Source organism: Equus quagga, chromosome 15 (assembly GCF_021613505.1).
Source record: "Equus quagga isolate Etosha38 chromosome 15, UCLA_HA_Equagga_1.0, whole genome shotgun sequence".
Classification (NCBI taxonomy): Eukaryota; Metazoa; Chordata; class Mammalia; order Perissodactyla; family Equidae; genus Equus; species Equus quagga.
Window position 1 is genome coordinate 65553531 of NC_060281.1, and position 21464 is coordinate 65574994.

General features: G+C 54.7%; 1 protein-coding gene across 6 annotated transcripts in view; it reads left to right on the top strand.

The window, feature by feature from the left end:
• RIMBP2 (RIMS binding protein 2) overlaps positions 1-21464 on the top strand; it is a 194461-nt gene that overhangs the window by 139336 nt on the left and 33661 nt on the right. For all 6 annotated transcript variants that reach the window (XR_006885172.1, XM_046638728.1, XM_046638726.1 and 3 more), the window contains 6 exons: positions 4887-5091; positions 9402-9547; positions 10881-10957; positions 13699-13808; positions 16151-16963; positions 20319-20470. Coding sequence is in view for 5 of the 6 variants with exons in the window: in XM_046638728.1 (XP_046494684.1) it covers positions 4887-5091; positions 9402-9547; positions 10881-10957; positions 13699-13808; positions 16151-16963; positions 20319-20470 (1503 nt within the window). In the remaining variant the exon portion in view is untranslated. The remainder of the gene's footprint in view (positions 1-4886; positions 5092-9401; positions 9548-10880; positions 10958-13698; positions 13809-16150; positions 16964-20318; positions 20471-21464) is intronic.

Genomic DNA, 21464 nt, shown 5'->3' on the forward strand with positions numbered 1-21464 from the left:
CCACCCAGGAGGCGACCACGCTCTGAGTCCTGAAATAAATATTGACGTTCAAACAAGCCAGCCAGGGTCGAACAATGCAGTTGCTGCTGTCTTTCTGCATGGTTGGAAGCAGTTCCCTCTGCTGGTGATTTAGGGACCATCGCAGGCTCTTACCCCAGCTGCAGGGCCGGCGTCAGTGACCCGCGCCTCCACCAGCTGCAGCTAGGCCCGGGGACTGTTCCTGGAGGCTCCTGCAGAAAATCCTGCCTCTTTTCGGGAAGAGGGAAGCCTGACGAAGCTCACTTATGTGATGGACTTCGGGTTTAATGGGTCCCTGGTTTTCGTCTACGGTCGTTCCAGCTTTATTTTTCCCCCTGAAACTAGTGCGAACAGGAAGCTGCCTGGGTCCTGAGTTGGGGCCTGCTGCTGTGAAGCCATTTCCTCTGATACCCGGAGAAGAAACGGGGCAGGGGATGGAAGAGAGGTGCAAACGACTGGGTGTGATTGGGCACGATTCTTTTTCGTAGAAATCTGAGGTGGAGAGGCTTAGCCATGCCCCTGCAACCTTGCTCCCAGGTCATAGTGAAAGCCAGGCTCACACCAAATTGCCCCACACGCGCAGACGTGTATGAAGCAAATGCGCTGACGAGCAGCCACAAAGTGGTGCATCTGAGGCTGTTCCGTGGCTCAGGGAAGTCCCTCTCGTCTGCGCTGTTGGGAGTGTCCATCACCAGCTTGCCTGGAAGGTGGGCTTGAGGGAAGCGTCTCAGCTTGCCAGGGCCTGGTTCTGGTGGCCTCAGGCAACCCAGAAATCCTCCAAATCAGTGTCTGGACACAGGACCATTTGGAGACCCAGCCTTGCAGGCCATCCCCAAGAACACGCGGGCTAAGGGCTTTGCTGGCCGTATGCCCTAGTCATTCGAGGGTGGGGAGCACTAAGATATTTGAGCCAGGTGACAGATCTTGAATACCGCTAACATCACCCACAAATACCCATTTCTCTCATTCATCATGCACAGGGAGAAACTGGTAATTTCACCGTTTTTTCCCACATATTGGCCATACTAATGAGCATGCCTGGGGCATCCATGGAGACACAGTAGCAGACGTCCTGGGGCAGCTTCCTCTGGAGCGCAGGCTTCCTCATGTGTATCCTGACCACCCTGGAGTGGGGTCCTCAGTTATGGCAACGGATGGCTGCAGAGCAGAAGTTCAGCTGCCTGGGACATACACCGTCCATCCCGAAAGATTGTAAATTGTGGGTCCCAGATCCCCCAAGCCCTTGTGGGGACCATCCTGTGTGTGGTGGACTTAGGAGGACACAGCTGGAGGCCATCCACAGGGCCACGAGGGCCGTCCAGCCCAACCTGACCTGTGTGGGGAAGGCTACCCCATCTTCAGCTGAAGCAGAGGCACAAAATGGCAGCCCACAGCCGTGTCCGTCTGGAGATGGGCCTTGTCACCAGACTGTTTATAAGCCTTTGAAATACTTGCAACATTTAACACTGAGAGATTTTACGTTAAAATGAAGATTCCTGCTTCTCCCGGGAACCTGGCAGGTTTGCCCATGATGGGTCTGGATGCATGCTGAGAAGTAGATGCCCCTCTAGACAGAACATACTCACCGGGGTTACCGTGTGCCCCAGTCTCCTGGGTTTGCCCTGCTCCCCTTCTCTCCTTTTCCTTCCCCACCGCCTCTGTGGACATCCACTTTGCCCTGATGGTTTGACATTGGCTCCAAACCTGCCTGCCCCCAGGACCCTCCCCCCGTCATCATGGCACAACGTGAGCGAGCTGCTCAGAACCGACATGCGTTTCTACCGGCAGCTCCTGTGCCAGCTGCTGGAAATGGACGTCACAGTCCCCATCTGTGAAGAGGACCCTGGAACAAAGACACGTTCCCTGGAAGGAGGGAGTGACTGGGGGGGGCCCTCAGGGAGCTCAGGTCCCGGGCCCTGCCAGCAGTGGGTACCAAGGACATCCAGTAGTAACAGGTGGAATGTGCTGCCGTCTAGCCACCTGTCCGTGACTCCTGACCTCTCTCCCCGGTCACGACTGAGAGTCCTGCAGGGCCTGGCGGGGAGTAGGCCATCCATCCTCCTGCCTCTCTGTGCTCCACCCACCTCCTCCCCCAGCAACTCAGGTCCGGCAGCTGAGCCTGTGGGCTCTGCTTCAGAGGTGTGTCCGTTCCCTAGCCCGGTCCAGGCTCACTGAGGCTCGGCTGCACTTCATCTGGCGTGATGTCCCCCCACCAGCCACTCACGCACCACCTCCGTGAATTTTATCGTAGCTGCAGCCACCTCTGTTATTATTTCATATTTTATTTACATCTGTTCGCTTTTAAAAAATTTTTACTTTGAAATAATTTTAGATTCACGAGAAGTTACACAAAAAACACAGATGGCTCCTGTGCACCCATCGCTCAGTGTCTTAGCTGACAATAGTCCGCTGTCAAAACCAGGAAGCCGACGAGGAGCCACACTCCAGACCTCGTTTGGGTTTCCCCAGTTTTCACACTCACTTGTGTTTTTTCCTTTGGCGTAGAGCTCTGTGGGATTTAATTGCACGTGTAGGCTCATGTGACTGCAGTCAGGAATACAGGTGGCGTCATCACCCCAAAGATGCACCTTCGTTACCTGTTAATAGTCACACCTCCAGCAGCCCAGCCCTGACAGGTGTTCTCCTTCACGGTGATGTTGTCATCTCAAGAATGTTACTTAAGTGAAAAGTCAGTCTGCTTTTTAGTTGGGTCATTTTTCACGTGCAGGTGGTATCAAGGTTTGATGTGCCATTGCGTTGTCCTGCTGCACAATGAAATGAATACGTGGCCCTCAAAACAGCGTTTGCATTCTTCACAAACCACCTGCATCCTCGCACCCCACCGTTGCACCTGCTGCAATGCAGATGACCCAGCTGAGCTCTTCTAATGCCCTCCTTGCCCGAGGCCGGGTAGTTGGCAGCTGTTCCACATCTGAAGACCCTGCCTGTGCCCCAAGGGCCTACAGCTCTGCCCTGGGACACACTCACGACTTGGGGCTGAGCGGGGAACGCCAGAGCCCTTGGTCTCGAGGCTCGTGATGTCACCATCCTGCTCTGGGGTCAGAGCTGCTCCCTGGGCGCGTGCGTCTCCCCGACAGAGCAGGCTCAGGCAGGAGGCCGATGCGGCCCTCTCCACATTCACCACCTGGGCCTGGGGTGCCCCATTCAGTTCTCTGCCTTCCTCAGGGCAGACAGCTCTCACACCAAGCTCATTCAGCTTTTTAAAAGTAGAATCCTGCTGATTTTTTCAAGAATGAAGAAATTAATTACAGGTTTGGGATTTGTTAGGTTTATTTTTAGAAATCTGTGATCTCAAACATAAATAGCACTTCGTTCTGGACTAAGGAGCTGAAAAGCTTAATGCCCGCGTGGGGGAGGAGGGCGGAGGGGAGGCGGAGGACACAGAAGGCGGGGAAGGAGGGGGGCCTATTGCCGAGCCCGTGAGTCGGGTTGAGGGCCCGTCTGTCCTGGTCCCTGCTCTTCCCGAATCCCGGCCTGCACAGCTGTATTAAACTAAACCTCTACTGAGCGCTGACTCGGTACCAGATACAGCAGGAAAGACGCAGACACGAATTCTGCCCTCACAGAGCTGACATGTTAGCGGGAGAAGCCAGACAACACACAAAACTAATAATACAGCCAATGAGATTTTCCGTTTACCATCGAGTGAGGAGCGGAGACAAGGCGGGACTCCATGCACACGAAACCAGCCACCACCATGAGGACATGAAGCCTGCAAGTCAGGGGTCCCCTCTTTTCACTGATTGACATTTATCGACCACTTACTGTGTGCCTGGTTCTGTGCAAAGTATTGAGAGAGTACCAGGGAACCAGACAGCGAAGGCTTGGAGCTTACCGTCCAGTCCTGCAGGCTGATGAGAAATAATCAGGGGCTAGTATAACATCGGGGGTGGAAAGCACCGTGAAGAGAACACCATAGAGTGAAGAGACAGAGGGACCCTCAATACGTCCCCCTGGATGCGGGCGCCCGCCTGTGGGCCAGTGCCTGACATGCTCGTCATGGGAGACAAAGGCTTGCTCCTGCACCGGGCGGGGGGCAGGGGGTTGTGGTCCCTGAGTGTCCAGGGAGGAGAGAGAGGGGCTCGCTCATGCCCACCCAATCTGAGAACCAGCCAGGGAAGGAGCCGCAAAGACAGGAGGGAGCTGGCCGGGCTACTCCCTCCCTGACACGTGTCCCCAAGGGAGGCTTCCCTCTCCCCAGAGCGCCCGAGATGCCTCTGGGTTCTGCAGATGGCAGCAGTGGTGCCGACCAAATCCAGCAGATGGAAGTTTGCTGTCGTTGCTAAAGCGGTGATCCTTGGGGCTCTGCAGCACCAGGGGCGAGTGCCCCTGGAGAAAAATGCACCGTGGGTTAGCAACTGAGCCGTTCCCCCAAGTCCGGGCTGTGTCACGGCCTCGTGCTCCAAATTTGAAACAGCTATGGCGAGGCGTGCCAACCACAAAGTGCCCGGCTGCACGCAGAGCCCAGCACAATCCGCGGCTGGCTGGGATCTGCGTGTTTGCAGGATTCTTGGCACCAGTGGTTTCCCACGCGCACCCTGGGAGAGAACTCGGCCACCCGCCAGCTGCACCGGCGCTTGTGTTATCACTGTTCTCCCCGGAGGTAGGAGGCAGCCCCCGCCACAGACACACACACATGTTTGCACTCACTACACATGTGCACACACACACATACACACAACACACATTCGTGTGCACACATATGCATACGTATAATGCCCACTCACATTCACACACATACACACACAGCACACATGCATGCACACACCACACACTCTCACAGTCACACACACGTCCCCACCACACGGTGCCCCCAGGTGACACATGTCCCTGCCTCTCCCATGCAGAGCAAGGTGCGAGAGCTGGAGGAGAAATGCCGGACTCAGAGTGAGCAGTTCAGCCTGCTGTCCCGGGACCTGGAAAAGTTCCGGCAGCACGCGGGCAAGATCGACCTGCTGGGCGGCAGCTCTGTGGCCTCCTTGGATGTCCCCACATCCCCCAGCAAGCCTTTCCCGCCGTACATGAACGGACTAGCCCCCTCCATCAGCAAAGGTAAGCGCCTGTCCCGGCCTCGGCTGCAGTGGAGAAGGGGCGGCCAGCGAGCTGCGCAGGAGCTTATGCACAGCTAGTGTGTCTGATGGCACCTTTTTATGGTACCTGGGGAGAGTGGGCCACCACCGTGGGACTGCGGATGCCAGCAAGGCCAGCCAACGGGACTTGTCGGTTCCGACAAAGGCAGCCATGGTAACGGCGGGGCGTTGTAACGCTTCCCCGTCACATTTGTGTTTGGGAGGCAGAGTGGGGAGCAGGAAGTCTCACTCTGCGTGAGGTGGGGGGGGTGATTTTTGTCTTAGTCGCAGGCAGGCTGATCAGAGAGGCATCTAACTAACCCTCCAGTCCAGGCGCGGCGGAGTTCTCCGATCAGCCTGGGAGCATCCTTCTGCTGGAGGTTAATCCGACACACAGGTTAATGGAATGCAGACCCGCGTATATCTATCTGTTTAAAAAGTTGATTTTCTAAAAAAAATTTAGGGGAGATGAGTGTCTGAACCCCATTTTGGAATTCCACAAAAGAGAGGGAACTTCCCCATTTCTCCGAGTTCTTATCAGACATGTGATAAGTTCTTTTTGGTGCTTTTTGTTATTGAAATGATGTATGCAGCTCATATCTTGATAAAACCCCCTTCAGTATCATTAGTGGCCTGTAGTTTCCCTTCCTGTTCAGGCATTAGCTGGAGCGCTAAGTGGCTATGTAAACCAGACGGAGGGACAAGAAGTTCTGACCATCCCCCCACACGTCTGAGCACACAGGGCAGCCAGGCCGTGTTCACGGTGTCGAGGCTGCCGTGCTAACCAGATGGCTAGGCCCACGAGGAGCCTCCTCTCATGGGCAGAGACAGACAAGAAGCAAGTGGACAGACGAATGACCAGGGGGCCTCCCACCAGGCACGGGCGTGAGGACAGGGTGGTAAGATCGAAAGTGACCAGCGCAGCTTACCTGTGGTGGCCAGGGAGGGCCGCTTCTGGGAAACGATGTTTGAGCTGTGCACCCTGACAGGTGCGAAGAGATAAGACAGTTTACATTCTTACCGGAGGAAAAAGGAGTTTTTGTTTGGGTGGTCCTACAGGGTTGGCCAGTGCATGTTTCTCAGGGTCCCCAAGCCCCGCACACACCCGGTGAGTCCAGGACTCAGCATACAGTTGAGCTCCTGGCTCAGTCTGTTACAGAGACACTGGACCGGTACCCAGTGAGAGCATGAGGGAAGAGACGGGGGTCTGGAGGAATCCATGTGCAAGCATGCTATGCTGTCTGCCTCCCGCAAGGGCCACACAGAGCACCCCCTTCACAGTGAAAAATGCAGCCGCGAGTGTGGGGTGCCCGTTAGAAACGTGGAGCCCAGGGTTTTACTGGGGGCTGGTCACATAGGCACCTCTGCCCGGCACGTGCCAGAATCCCGGACTGCCAGAAGGAAGGCAGAGGCTCAGCAAAACCACATTGTGAACGCAGCCTAGTTACAGTGAAACCCCTCATCGGTTAGGGAGCATTGTAGAAGCTGAGTTCCCGGACTCAGCCCTTCTAAAGACAGCAGCCTCGGGCCTGCTATGTGAACTCTCTTCTGCGAGGCACGTCAGTGTTCTTCTGGGGAAAGCTCAGGGGTCAGTGGAGGGGGAGCAGAGATTTACCTGAGTGACTCAGTGTCGAGATCGACCTGGAAGAAGGGATCTGATTCATGACAGTGGAAAATGGACCCTGACTAAGAACCAAGCAAAACAGGACTGCGTCTCTGCCAAGCTGAGTGCTCAGGTCTCGGCAGAAGAACAGCTTTGTGCCAAGGCTTCCGTATAGCCACTGGGAGGTCGTCATCCTAACTGACCTAGCTCGTTTAGTTAACTGTTGCCTTGCCCCACACTTGGCGCAAGGCCCCTGCACAGTTGGCATCATCCTTACATCATCCTTGCTGTGCTGGCATCGCTTATCAGTCCTCAGGAAGAAGCCTACGAGAGAGCTTCCTCCGGCCATCCTGAGACCTCCCCAAGGTCCTTCCTGGACTGCACAGGGCAGGGGCCCCTTTAACGGTGAGCGCCACCCGGGAGCTCAGGCGCTGGCTGGGCTTCCCTCTTTACACAGTCCAAGGGCAAGAGGCACAGGCAGGGCCAGCACAGGGCCAGAGAAGGCCCCGGGTGGATGTGTGCTCATGCCCTCAGCCCCCTCCTGCCTGAGGCCAGCTTGGCCCAGGGGCTGAGGAGGGCAATGAAGGGTTGATGGAGAGCCCCTGAGGGACTCGCGTTCTGTACAGTGGGGTCACATCTGAGAACAGACAAGGCAACAATTGCACACGGACAGAATTATCCCTGGGATCTCCTGGGAAGGGAGCGTGTTGGAAAGAGGCACGCCACCTCCCAGAGCCACCGCCTGCACGGCTAGCTTTCCTTCCAGGATTGGAGCTGGTTTTGGTGAAGCACCAGACAAAGTCATTGGTTTGGGCTTAGCGGCCATATTTTCCAGAAAATATGTATCTTGAAGCAGTCGAATCACAAGAGTGCCATGTTCACTCCACGAGGGGCCTGTGGGAGCCAGCGCCACCTAAGGGCATGGCCCGTTTCTGCCTCTAACCTCATATCCACCCAGAGCAGGATGGCCGGGAAAATCCACCACACCAATGAATTATTTTCCTCTAGAGAACTGGATTGTGCAAGTTACATGTGAATGCGAGGGAACTCTGCTATATTCATTCACCTCTGTTGGTTATGTCATCCCACGCTGTTCACCAAGCTGTGTATCAGTCAGGAGGGGCCATGTTCTGCTGCAGTGACAAACACCCCCCCAAATCTCAGGGGTTTAAACAGCCACATCTACGTCTCGATCATGCTCCATGTCCTTCTCAGTCTGGCTTAGGGACTTGGATCCACGTTGCCTTCCCTCGGCAAGGCTAGCAGACAGAGCCTCCTCTTTCTGGAATGTTCTGTTGCAGGGGAAAGGTAACAGCAATTGCACGCCAGCTCAAAAAAGCCTCTGCCCAAAGCGGGACACATCACTTCCACTCATGGGTCTGTGGCCAGGGCAAGCCTGAGCAGGGGTCTCTCTCCATCACTCGAAGAGATGAGAGCAAGTCAGGTCTGCAGCACTAGGAACCCTGCAACCAGCTCTGTCTTAGGCTGGTCTTCTGAGGCTTCTGGGAGTCGACTCATTCAGTAAGTGTTTCCTCTGCACCTGCTGTAGGCCAAGGCCTGCTGTGGGCACTCGGGCTGTATGCAGTGACCAGAGCAAGACCCTGCTCTCTGAGATCTGACTGCCCAGCAGGGGGCCCAGGCCTATTTCAGCATTGATTCTCTGTCTCAGTGGTGCATTCTCACTGTCCCCTTGGTCAGGCTGGAGCCGGGGGCTCTGTGGCAGGTGGCTTCTGCACAGCCATTGTTGGAACCCCTCCCACATTGTTTTGCACATGTTTCAGTTCCTGATTTGGACTCAGTAAGTCGTGTTCTTCAGGGAGGCAACCCCGTGATGGGACAGCTACAGCCAGGGAGGAGCATCTGCAGCCCACTGGCCTGGGAGCTCAGGGAAGGGAAAAAGCTGCTTCTGAGTTTCCCATCTCATCCTAAGGAGGGTGCCTGACTTCAATCCGACAGTCGAGGCCAGCACTGGTCACATGCCCCATTCTCCCTCCAGGCGAGGGCAGGCCTAAGCGGCCCTCTCAACTCTGAGAGGAAGGGAGGGCAGAGAACTACTTTGGTCCTTATACGTCTCTTATAAGAAGTATTTTTAGCTATAAACCAGGCCCTTTGGCCACTCTGTGTATAAGTTAGGACTGTTGGTCATAAGTAACAGCAAAGCCAACCTAACGTGGTGTGGGTAAAAAGGAATTTATTTATCATATAAAGTAGATGAAGAGTAGGTGGGTTTAGCTTCAGGAACAGCTGGATTCAGGGCTCCAACCATGTCACCAGGATCCAGTTCCTCTCTCCATCTTATGGCTCCTTTTTCTATGAGCAGGCTCTATTCTTGGACAAAGTTTCCTCCTCCTGGTGGTAATATGGCTGCAGCATTACCGAGCCTCATAGCCTCTCAGTTGTAAGTCAGGCAAGGGGAGATGCTCTTTGCCAATGACTCCCACTAAATTCCCTCTGATGGTACCTTCTCATCTCACATGCAACCCCACCATCACCACCAAACAATTGTTATAGCCAGGAGTGGACTCTGCCAGATGGACTGCCCAGAGCGGAGGTGGGGTCAGACCAGCTTGTGTAGACAGATCAAGGCTGATGCCAACGAAGGCAAAAGGCACACTCAGAAGGCAAAGGACCAGTGCGCTTTTATTATTTTGTTTGTGTCTTTCTCACATTGTTTTGATACTCGTGGCCAGGTCAAGAGAGCTCTATTGGAAGCCGCGCTGCGATTGGTGAATATATCCGGCCCCTCCCGCTCCCCCGTGACAAGCCGGAGCCTCTGTCTGTCAAGCCCACCTTTCTGTCAAGATCCAGTAGCCCAAGATGCAGATTTGAGCCCGACGTGAGTCCTGTCCTGGCAGAGGGCCCACTGGCCTGTCTGTGCCATGATGTCTGGGGTGACATTGAGCATCCTCCCTCGTTCTTTCTTCCTCATCCTCTTCGTCTTTCTTCCTTCTCCCGGCTTCTTCCCTCACTCCCATTAATTCTCTCAACCAGTTTTCACGGACCACCTACCATGTGCTGCCCGATGTGAGGGCTCCCCATGAACAGACAGGTAAGGTCCCTGCTCTCATGGAGATGCTGTTCTCCTGGGGAGATAGATGATAAACAAGTCAACACTTAAAAAGTCAGGTAACAGCGAGTGTTGTGACGACGACACAAGCCAGTGACCCAGAGTGATGAGGCAGAGGCGAGGGCAGCCATTGGGCTACTTGTGTTGTGTTGTATCCATGAAGGAGCCCAGAAGAGGGCCATTGGGCTGGAGTGGAGCTGGGAGGAGTGGAGAGACGAGTTGAGGCCATAGGCCAAAGGGAAGCTCTTGATTTTTTGTCTAAGCCCAGTGGGAAGCCACTGAAAGGTTTTAGGATGGAGTAACATGGTCTAATTCCACTCCGACTGCTGTGCAGAGTCTGGTATTATGAGTAGGGACGAGAGCAGAGACATTGCCTTCCTGTCTGGGGAAGGAACTCACACTCCTGCCCACATTCACTCCCACTCCTATGAGAAAAGACGACGCTTCCTCCTCCAGCCCCGTTGACCAACGATGGGCTTCTCCTTCACCCCCTCCTGACCCCAGAGATTGTCGTAGCAGGTGTAAGGAAACACGCACAGGCAGTCCTGGTGCTCCGCAGACTCCGGGACAGCAAAGAAGAGTAGGACAGAGGAAAGTGCACCCCATGTCACCTTCTCCACGCAGTCTTCCAGGATGTCCCAGTCCTGGAGCACGGTGCACTATCAGATGATCCGATGCACTTCTGTCTCCCTCTGTGGACTGAGCCCCTCAAGGGCAGAGGGCACAAATTGTTGTCTGTCTTTGTGTCTTCCAAGGAGCCTAGCAGGGTCTGGCACTTGCCCTGGGTCTGGCTCGGTGAGCGTCCCATGCCTTAAATTACATTGGGGAGGGTCCCCACCTTGAGTCCAATCTTGGTATGTGGAGACGAGTTCTTTATAAACATCCTTCTCTGTGACCAAGGAGCCCACGCTGAGGGACCCGCTTTGTCTCTGGGCTCAGACCTAAGCCTGAGAATATGGGTATAGCAGCGTCTCATGAGAGTTCCACCCTCTGAGGCCCTGAAGCCCAGTGAGACTGCGGAAGGGATTCCCTGTGTGTTTCTGGCATGAAGTGTGAAACCTACAGCTTCAGCAGCCTGCGTATCCACTTGTGTCTTTAACAGATGGATAATGAACGGAATTCCAATACCTCCAAGCAGAGATACTCAGGAAAGGTCCACTTGTGTGTTGCCCGCTACAGGTGAGAGTGATGCTCCTCTCTGCACCTCCTGAGCACCCGTGAGCACAGGAGGCCTTGGGCACGGGAGGTGTTGCGTCGGGGAACCCTCCATTCGCTGAGGACGTCCCTTCTCCCAGGGGCTGGGAGCGGAGTGCTGGCTGCACCCCCACACAAGCCCATCACACTGTCCCTGGGGACACTGCCACAGTGCTGGGAAGACATGCGAGGCCACTGTCAGCGGGGCCTGAGGAGGGCTCAGTCCCGCCCCGTGTCTGAGAGGAGAGTGGTTCTTTCATTCTGTATGTGGGTGAGGACGGGGCACAGCTCTTCACCCGGAGCCCTCAATACTGCAAATTGGGCGACGGCTGGGATGCTGAGCTGGCCCATGTCGAGGTTGTTTCTCTAGCCAAGCTGGGCCCCGGTGAGCCGCACACCCTCCCTGCCCCCCCAGGAGCCTGGCCCCTTGGAGCTGCAGTGTGCAACGTGCGGGGCCACCTGCAAAATGCCCGCTGGCCTCCACTGCCTCCACTTTCGTGGAAAGGGAGGCTTATTCTGGGGACAGGTGCCCAAGAGCTAATGCACCTGAGGACGGAGTCCACAGGCGAGGAGTGAGCACAGTTCCCCACCGAGTTTATCCATGATACGCAGTCACACCAGCAGTGCTCCAACGTCTGCGTCCGTCCTTTGTTGGAGCTGTTTGTGTTTTCCCGGTGATGGTTTTAGGTTTATTCTTTTTACCACCCTTCCCCCCACCCAAACCAAACCAAACCAAACTGTGAATAGCCCAGAATGCCAGTCCCAGAGAGAACTGTGCAGACCCCGGTCCTCTCAGTGCCCTTGGGCCCCCAGAGGAGTGGCTCTGAAGGTTAAAGTGGGAGTTTGGGTTTCCCCTGGGGCTAAACACTGTCATTGTTCCACAACCTGCTTAGACGTTTCCCCAAACTTAAAACCAGAGAAGCCTCGCCAGCCTCGCTTCCCCTCCGGCACCACCCCTCACTCTCTTCCCTCGAAGCTCTGCTTCCCGGCCATGCGCACAGCCAGACGACCCTCGCTGACCCGGGCGCCCCCATCCTTCTCCTCCAGCAGCTTTACTGAGATATAATTCACACACTGTACAGTTCACGCATCTGCCACGTGCTGTTCCATGGGCTTGAGCGTATTCTCAGATGTGTGCCACCGTGGCCACCGTCGAGTTTAGAATGTCTCCATCACCTCAGCAAGAACCCCGTCCCCTCCAGCTGTTGCCCCCGTCCCCTCGATCCCCACCCGCCCTGGACAACCGCTGGGCTGTTCCTGAAGTTTCCCTATTCTGGACACTTCCTGCATCTTTCGTTTCTGGAGTCTTGAGCTCAGCACCGCTCATCAAGCCCCACCCGTGCCCTGTGTCAGGGTCCCCTTCCTTTTTATATACAGACAGCAGTGCTCTGCGCAGACAGACCCCATCCGTTACCCGCTCATCCCCGGTGGATGGTCATTTTCTCTGACCTCCTCTGTGCACACCCCCTCAGCTCCCACCGTGCTCCTCTCACCTCTGGCCTCTTCGAGCCTCTCTTTCACCAGCTGAGACTCCCCTTCCTGAGAGCTGAATGTGGGGTTTCCTGAAGCCGGGGCCCATCTCCCGTCTTCTCTCTCCCTCCTCCCACCTCAGGTGGACTCTTCATCTGCACACCGACCACTCCAGTCCCTGTCTCCAGCCCATGTCCTCTCTGAGCTCATGTAGTCACCACCTAATCCACGTAAGACATCCAGAGTGAACCCTTGGTCTCCGTCCTCCGTGCACCCAGTGGCCCTCCCAGGGACCCCCACTCAGCAATTGTATCCGCATCTGCTCACCCCAAGGCCAGAAAGCTTTGAGTCATCCTGGACCCCGGACCCTCACTCCTTGTGTCCAAACAATCCCCGTTTCCGTCACCCCCTTTTAATTAGAAAATCCAAAATTCGTCTAACAAAAGTTTTATTTGCAAGTTGGACATGACTTTAAAAAATGTTAATTCCTCAATTGAGGATTTGAGAATGTGGGCACTTTTATATTCCTGGAGGAGAGGAAGGTAAAGTGGCGCATCCATTTTTCAGGGCATTTTGGCAGTACATACAAATATACTTCCTAGGGATTTATCTCTAGGAAGAAAGTGTGGATGTGTGCAAAGATATGTTTATAAGAATATATGATGCAACACTGATTTATTAGCCAAAATCTAGAAGCAACATCAATGCCTAACACTAGGAAATTGGTTAAATAAAGTATGCTAACCTGTTCAGTGGAATATTACACATCCCTTAAAAAGGACATGATAGAATATTTCATGAGGTGGAAGGATAGTCCTGCCATGTTGCAAAGTGTAAAAAATAAGCAGATTGCTAAATAGTATATGTAACATGATTCTACCTTTGCTAAATCATATATATCAAAAGACCAGAGGGTTAATTTCTTACTTACTTAGTAATTTGGAAATTTGTAGTTATGGCAGAAGTGACAGGTGTGAACAGAAATATCGGAATTATAACCATGTCATCTGATACGAAGGGCTCTGAGCTTTCGATGTGGTTTCAGAATTAACTTTTTGTTTTAAATCTATGAGCAGGGCAACAGTGGCCTGAATTCTCGGTGTACAGAGGGCTCATTGCACTGAGCCGTCATGCGGGTCTGTAGTTTGCCAGGAAGAGGAGACAGAAGCATCATGGCAGTCTGCACTCTGCAGGGAGGGGCCAGGACCCCTCTCCATACAGGGCATCCACTGAATGAGTCTCCTTTCTCCCCCCAGTTACAACCCCTTTGATGGGCCCAATGAGAACCCGGAAGCTGAGCTGCCCCTCACGGCAGGGAAATACCTCTACGTCTATGGAGACATGGATGAGGACGGCTTCTACGAAGGTCTGTTAGGATGTGGGGCCTGTCGGCGCACAGGGGCCAGTCCACCCCAGGCTAATTTGTCCGGGGGCCTGATAGACCGGCCGGGTTCCCAAATCGCTCCTGGCTGCCCCAGTCCTCTCCTCTGACCCTCCCGCTCTCCAGAGTTATCAGTTTCCTCTTTCTGAGATTGAATGGGATTCCCTATTTTTAACTCCAAGTAGACCTCTGCCACTCGGGGGATATTTTATAATGTTAGTCTCGGCAGGGCTTCCTGGGCACACGGGGCTGACGGATCCTCTTGTTCCCAAAAAGTCTCTCTTCCCTCTTCCATCTTCTGCCCCAGCATCCTCGGGTCTCCCAGTAGACATCTTCTGTGGCAGGGCCAGGGCGCCTTCCAGGTGGCCTCCCCTGGCTCAGCACCATCCCATTGACCTTGAGGTTCCATTGTTCGCTTAGGGTGGTCTGGCCCACATCCTCCCAGGCCCCCTCCCACAGTTTGAAATCAGGAAATGTAAACTCCTCTGCCTGAAATGCCTGACTTTCTGTCACCTTTTTAGCTTGAGGATGAGCATGTGACAGCGCCAGCAGCTTCATAAATCAAGATCCCTGAGCCCCCAAAACTTCTCCATCACCTTGTACACAGTAGGCTCTTGGTTTCTTCCTGGTTCACCTGCGTGGAGGACTATTTCCTGCTAAACTAGCAGGTTCTGTCTCACGACCTCGTGGACAGAGGCCCTCAGCTCTTGTCCTGGGTGCTCATCGGTGTGAGGTCAGGCTGCCTCCGTTGATGCTCAGGAGCCTGTGGGCGGGATCATTTCCTGTCGGTTCTCGGGAGCACTGTCGTGGATCCTCCACCCCAGAAATTTCACCACGATTGGTGGCAAAAGAGTTTGAACTCTTAACATAAATTCACGTTACTTTCACCGGTTTTCACACCAATGTAGAAATATGGGACCAAGGCGGCTGCCAGAAAACCCTTGCTGGAAATCTCCGGAACATTCACACCAGGCTTCATGCCACGTAAACCTCCCAGAGGCCTGATCACAAGCAGGCTGCCAAGCTCAGGGTCCCATCATCCGTGTGATAGTGGGAAGCTTTGCTTCACTGCCCTGTGCCTCAGTTTCCCCAGCTGTAGTTCCCACCTTGTGGGGTGGCTGTGAGGATAAATGAGGTCATAGGTGTGAAGAGGTCAGAAGAGGGCCTGGTATACAGTAGTTGCTCAATAAATGTTAGTCATCACATCATCATCACCATCATCTCCCCTTGTGTGGAAAGGAGGCTGTATTTATAGGACACCTTCCAGGCAGAGTCAGTCTCAGGACCCTCGCCCTCCGTGGGGTCAGAAGCAGAGTCAGAGGCCTTGTTTATTCTGGTTGAACCCAGGACGGGTTAAATGGCCGCATGCACTCCCCCAGGCCAGTTGCATGTCCTGAGTCGGGGGTCTGTTGAGAGCAGCCCCCAGTGCTCAGCTCTTCCCAGCCTCCGTGGGTCCCTTGGCCTCCATGGAGCCGTTTGCCTGCGGACACTCTGTGATGTGTGGGAGCAGATGTCCCTTCCTGCTGGTGCTGGAAGGTTATCCAAACAGCGTCATCTTTGAAGCTCCTCAAAGTGCTCCTCAGTTTCCCGGGCGTCTGCTTTTGAGCCCCACTAATAAAGCGAATACACAGAAGCTAGGTCATTTCACGAAATATAAAGGGGTCCCCACCATGACCGCCTGTAGCCACGAGAGCTAGCCTGATGGCATCTTTTTGCCACTTAACCTACAGGTGGTTCTGGCACCAAATTGATAGTCTTGTCTCACCCCCGGTGGACACGTTGGGAATTTCATTAAGATGGACATAGCTTTGCAATGGGAAAGTCACCTTTAATTCCTATTCGCATGATTGCTCAAACAAAATTAAGAGTGAGATGTCTAGTTTTCTAACCTCCAAAACCCGCCTATTTTACGTGTTTGTTCGTCCTTCCATCAAACCCTAACCGAGCACCTGCCATGTACCATGTGTCCCTCTAGGATGTTCAGTGTGGTGATAAATCTCCCTGCCCCGAGGGGCATTGCCCCAGGTAGAAGGGGCTCATCACCACGCGCAGATAGATGAACACGGAAGTTTCAGATTGCGATAAGCACTGTGGAGAAAACCAGGCAGGCTAATGGGGGGTAGCAGATGGCAAGGTTGGGTTGTGGGTGGTGGGGCTGGGGTCCTGAGGAGGTGATGTGTGAACAGATTCCTGTAAAGAGCCCAGGAATCTCACTGAAGCCCTGTTGCTTTACTGCATGGCTCCATCAGGGAGAGGTGCAGAGTCAGCTGCAGGACTCAGGGCCTGAGGAGATGGTCAGAGGATAACGCTGCCCTTGTACCCAACAGGCGAACTCCTGGATGGGCAGAGGGGTCTGGTACCCTCCAACTTTGTGGATTTTGTCCAGGACAACGAGTCGCGACTGGCAAGTGCACTGGGAAATGAACAGGATCAGAATTTCATCAACCATTCCAGCTTCGGCGTGGAGGGGGAGAGCATCCTTGACCTCCACTCCCCCACTCAGACAGATACCGGCATAACCGACAACGGCGCGGGGACGCTGGACATGAACATTGACGACATTGGAGAAGACATCGTGCCTTACCCTAGAAAAATCACCCTTATCAAACAACTTGCCAAAAGTGTCATTGTGGGCTGGGAGCCCCCGGCAGTGCCCCCGGGATGGGGGACGGTGAGCAGCTACAACGTGCTGGTGGACAAGGAGACGCGCCTGAGCCTCACGCTGGGCGGCAGAACTAAGGCCCTCATCGAGAAGCTCAACATGGCGGCCTGCACCTACCGCATCTCCGTGCAGTGCATGACCAGCAGGGGCAGCTCGGACGAGCTGCAGTGCACGCTGCTGGTGGGCAAGGATGTGGTGGTGGCCCCTTCCCACCTGCGGGTGGACAACATCACACAGATCTCCGCCCAGCTCTCCTGGCTGCCCACCAACAGCAACTACAGCCATGTGATCTTCCTCAACGAGGAGGAGTTTGACATCGTCAAGGCTGCGCGGTACAAGTACCAGTTCTTTAATCTCAGACCCAACATGGCCTACAAGGTGAAGGTTCTGGCCAAACCCCACCAGATGCCGTGGCAGCTGCCCCTGGAGCAGCGGGAGAAGCAGGAGGCCTTCGTGGAGTTCTCCACGTTGCCTGCAGGTGAGCCCGTCCTTCCATGGGGTCCCCCCAAGGGGGACGAGGCCGGATGTCACCCTGTACAACGGGAGGGGCCGGGGCAGGGAGCAGAGGGGAACACTGCATGCAACCACCATTTTCCTGGAAAATGCCTTAAATCACCCAGGAAGCACGGAATATGAGCGTGTGTGCGTATGTGTGTGTGTGCGTGTGTGTGTGAGACAGAAGGAATACTTGGGATTTGTTTAGGGGCCATGTTGTTGAAAATGTTTCTTTTCATGCTTGCATTTGCAAGAGGCTCAGTCCTACAAAGACAGGAGGAAATTGAGACCATCCTAGGGGACAGGCGTTCCTCTTCCTTGCAGCATCCTCTCCCGGCACGTGCTCGTTGAGCGCCCACACTCCTCTCAGAATTGCTCTTTCTCTCTCTCACATGTGGGTGAACTTGAGGAGAAGACAGGGAGTCCCACTGTTGGCGCGATTCTGGGGGTTCGCGAGCCGCCGGCTCCTTCCCGGCACTCTCAGCTGTAACAGGAGGAGCAGTGGGCTCCCCTCCCCTTCCCACGCACACTCCCGGGACACTGTGAAGACGTGGGACAAGGGGGACGAGGCTGCTGGGTCTGCTGGTTTTCTGATTAATCAGGATCCCAGTGCTAAGGGGCAACTACTACCTGGACGCCCAGAGATTTCTGTTGTGCTAATTTTTACTGGATGCACACACAAGGTAGCCCTTCCAAGCAGGTCGGCTGTGCCCAGGATAGGAGTCTGGACACCTGGGGAAGAGCAGCCTTCTTTGAGCGAAGAAGATTGTTTTGCAAAAATATTTGAAGGCGTCGTTCATTAGGTCTAGGCCCTGTCTCAGTCCTGTGACGGTCACATAGTTCCCTGGAGACACCTGTCTTGATGCTCTCCTTGTTGGATTTCTCTTCCGAGATTAATGAACCCAGCCCTGCGCAACCTCATTTCCCAACAGTTTCACGAACAATTCAGTCATCCTCCAGGATATTTTTACCAACTGCACAAACTCTGATCTAATGCAAGATTGGCTTTTCAATTCACGGTGGATTCACTTTTTCTTTCATTGAGCTCTCCAGTATTTGTGAAATCCATAGTCAATTAGAGTCTCATATACAAGGCAGCAAGGTCAGGGGCAGGTGGGACAGACACTGCTTTAGGGAGAGGAGCGCATCCGGGTAGGAAGTAATTTACAAAGGTCAATTCATCCACGTTCTGTGATGACCTTTGGTTTCCTGCCTGGCTTCCAGGACATCAGTCAGGAAAACCAGGATAGTGAGGACCCCTCTGTCCACTGATGCCTCCCCTGAAATCTTGCCATCGGTGCTGAGGTGAAGAAACGAGAAGCACCAATCTCAGGGACTCCCGGGGACTCAGATGAGGATGAGGAGCACATCCAGTGGGATGGGGGGAAGGCTTCCTGGAGGAGCTCACATTGAGATGGAGGGGAATGGGACCCTGGAGAAGATGCCAAGCACAGGGAGTGTTCCCGTAGGTTAGCTCCCGACCACTGGGTATCCTAGTCCACTCAGGCTGATAAAACTGCCATAAACTGGGGGTTTCAGCAACAGACATTGATTTCTCACAGTTCTGGAAGCTGGAAGTCCACGATCAAGGCGTCAGCAGACTTGGCGTCTGGTGAGGACCACTTCTTGGTTCCTAGATGGCGCCTTCTCTCTGTGTCCTCACGTGGCGGGAGGGCTGAGGGAGCCCCCTGGGCTCTCATCCCATAGCAGGCTATTTCCATTGCCTGTCCAGAAGGAGGAGTGTCTGGACCGCGGATAGTGAAATGAGTGGCAGGAATGGGGAGAGCTTTCCCGGGGGGAGAGGTGAGGCTGCCTCCTGAACCCAGCTCAGTCTGAACTCCGGCGTCGGGGTTCTAAATGCCCCTATGCGACAGACTCCAGCACACTTCCCCACCGGTCAGCCGTCTCTGGGCCGGGGCGGAGAGATGGGCTGCAGCTGGCAGAGCAGCAGCTCCTCAAGTCTTCTGTCACCCACACACCCTGCCCTCTGCTGCGACTTCACTTCATGCAGGGGGTGCCGTGAAAAGTCCCAGACCCATTTCAGGGCTTGACCTTTGCCCTTAAGAGTAATGAGGCGATGTGTCATGTTTAATGGAACTGTCTGGTCGGGATTTAACTTCTGAGCTGAGTTGCAAAGAGGTTTTAAAGACCTTTATCACAGCACGTCATCGAGAGTGGGGTCGTATGTGCCTTGGCCCATGGGCTGCAGGCACGTGCCGCACGAATTCTGCTTCCCACGCTTAGCAGCTGAGTGACTTCCCTTAATTTCCTCCTGTGCACACTGGGGATGTGCTGAGATCACAGGAGTGTGAGGATTGGTGAGATGAAGTATGAGAGTGAGAAGAAGGCGCAGCATGTGGACATCCTCAGGGAACAGCCCCTGCTCTCCTCCCTGGAAATCTGGAGCTGGGGGGCTTCAGCTGGGCCCTGGAGCGTGTGGAGCCTTCCCTCAAAGTTACAAATCCATTCCTTCCCATCCTTCCAAGCGGGCGGATGTGGGGAGTTTTGCACAGACCTAGAGGAAAGGGTCAGTGCAGGATGAGCAATCCTGCTGTCCCCAGGAGCCGCCCAGAATGACTGGTGACATGAGCCCTGCCTCCTTGTTGCTCAAATCAACTACTCAAGACTTCATCTCGCAACATCCAACAAGCACAGTTCCAACTGGCTTCAGCACAAAAGGAAGTGTGTCAGCGGGTGCAGCTGGAAAGTCTGTGTGCAGAGCTGGACTCTCGGGTTCACACGGCTTCATTAGAACCCCGTCTCTCTCCATCTTTCAGTTTTGTCCTTCTCCCACCAGCTGGCAAGATGGGTGCTCAGTGGTCCAGGCTTACGTTCAATGAAGGCTCAAGTCCAGGCTCAAGTCCAATGAAGAGAGAGAGAGAAGGATGGAGGGAAGGCAGGAGGGAGGAAGAGGGGAGCAGAAGAGGAGGGGAGAGGCAGAGGGAGGGATCCCTCTCCTCTGCCCAACACTGCGATCTCCTTGGCCCGTCCAGAACTGATCATGGGGCTGACCAGCCAGTCCCGAATCACCGGCTGGCCTGGCAACAGGGTCCAGGTAGCTTTGTCCAGTCACATAGGCTGAGAGCCAGGCAGCAGGCGTTTCTGGAAGGGAGAATGAATGCCCCCAGAGGTTAAGGCCACAGTGCAGCGCGCATCCTGGGAGCTGCTGCTTTCCCGAGCTCTCTCTGCCTCTTTCACACTTCCTAATCTCTCCTCCTGGCCCTGGCAACTTTAACGAATGACGTCATTTCCAAGTGAGACCCTCCAGGTGTAGTATAGTAACAGCTCACCTGCCAGGGGCCATGCTCTGAAACTTCTCTGCCTTCTGTCCCCTTCAGGTCCTCCGGCTCCCCCACAAGATGTCACTGTCCAAGCTGGGGCCAGCTCAGCCACCGTGCAGGTCTCCTGGAGGCCGCCCACTCTGACGACCACCGGGCTGTCCAATGGAGCCAATGTTACAGGCTATGGCGTGTATGCAAAGGGACACAGGGTGAGTTTTGTTGGGGGGGGTGCAACCAGGACTGGCCCGATATCTGCTCAGTGTGGGGTTGACCATGGGAAGCGTCTTTCCTCCCTCCTCCACCCCAAGATCCACCAGCACTTATTAAACACCACCCACACCGCCACCCCAAGGCCCGGCCACAGAGCACTGAGAACCCCATCCATTTTTGTCCCCCTCCTTTCCAGAATTCTCACTGCCTCCCTTCCACTCTGATTATCTGCCCTGCTTTGGACCTTTTCTTTTCTCCTCCCCTCAGTATTAAAAACCCACTTGTCTTGAGTCCCACAATATGAGGGCCCCCTCAAAACGTGACTGGCCTTTGAATTCCAATGAACTGATTCTTGGCAAGATGGTATTAAGGCTCAAAGGGGAGCACTCCTGGCCAACACTGTAGGGTCTGCCCATCAGCAAATGACCGGGCCTTGACTCTGAGAAGCAAGCCTGTCATGATGGGGGGAAACCCATCACATCAGCCCCATGCCTGTGCTGGCACATGAAATAGACACAGCTGCCTGTGGGGGAGGCTTGAGAAGCTTCTGTCTGTCCTCCATCCTTCCCATCCCGTTTGTCCCAAGGAGGAGGGAGTGAGGTATTTGATGGACAGATGTGAGTGGCTGAGCTCTCTCCCACTTGCTCTGTGAGAGCTGCCTGCTGCACGCTGCATGACTCCCCTCTGCTCCCCACTCCTGCAGGCTGCATGACTCCCCTCTGCTCCCTTCCTCCTGCAGGTTGCATGACTCCCCTCTGTTCTCCCCCCTCCTGTAGACTGCAAGACTCCCCTCTGCTCCCCTCCTCCTGCAGGCTGCATGACTCCCCTCTGCTCCCCCCTCCTGCAGGCTACATGACTCCCCTCTGCTCCCCCCTCCTGCAGGCTGCATGACTCCCCTCTGTTCTCTCCTCCTCCTGCAGGCTGCATGACTCCCCTCTGCTCCCCGCTCCTGCAGGCTGCATGACTCCCCTCTGCTCCCCTCCTCCTGCAGGC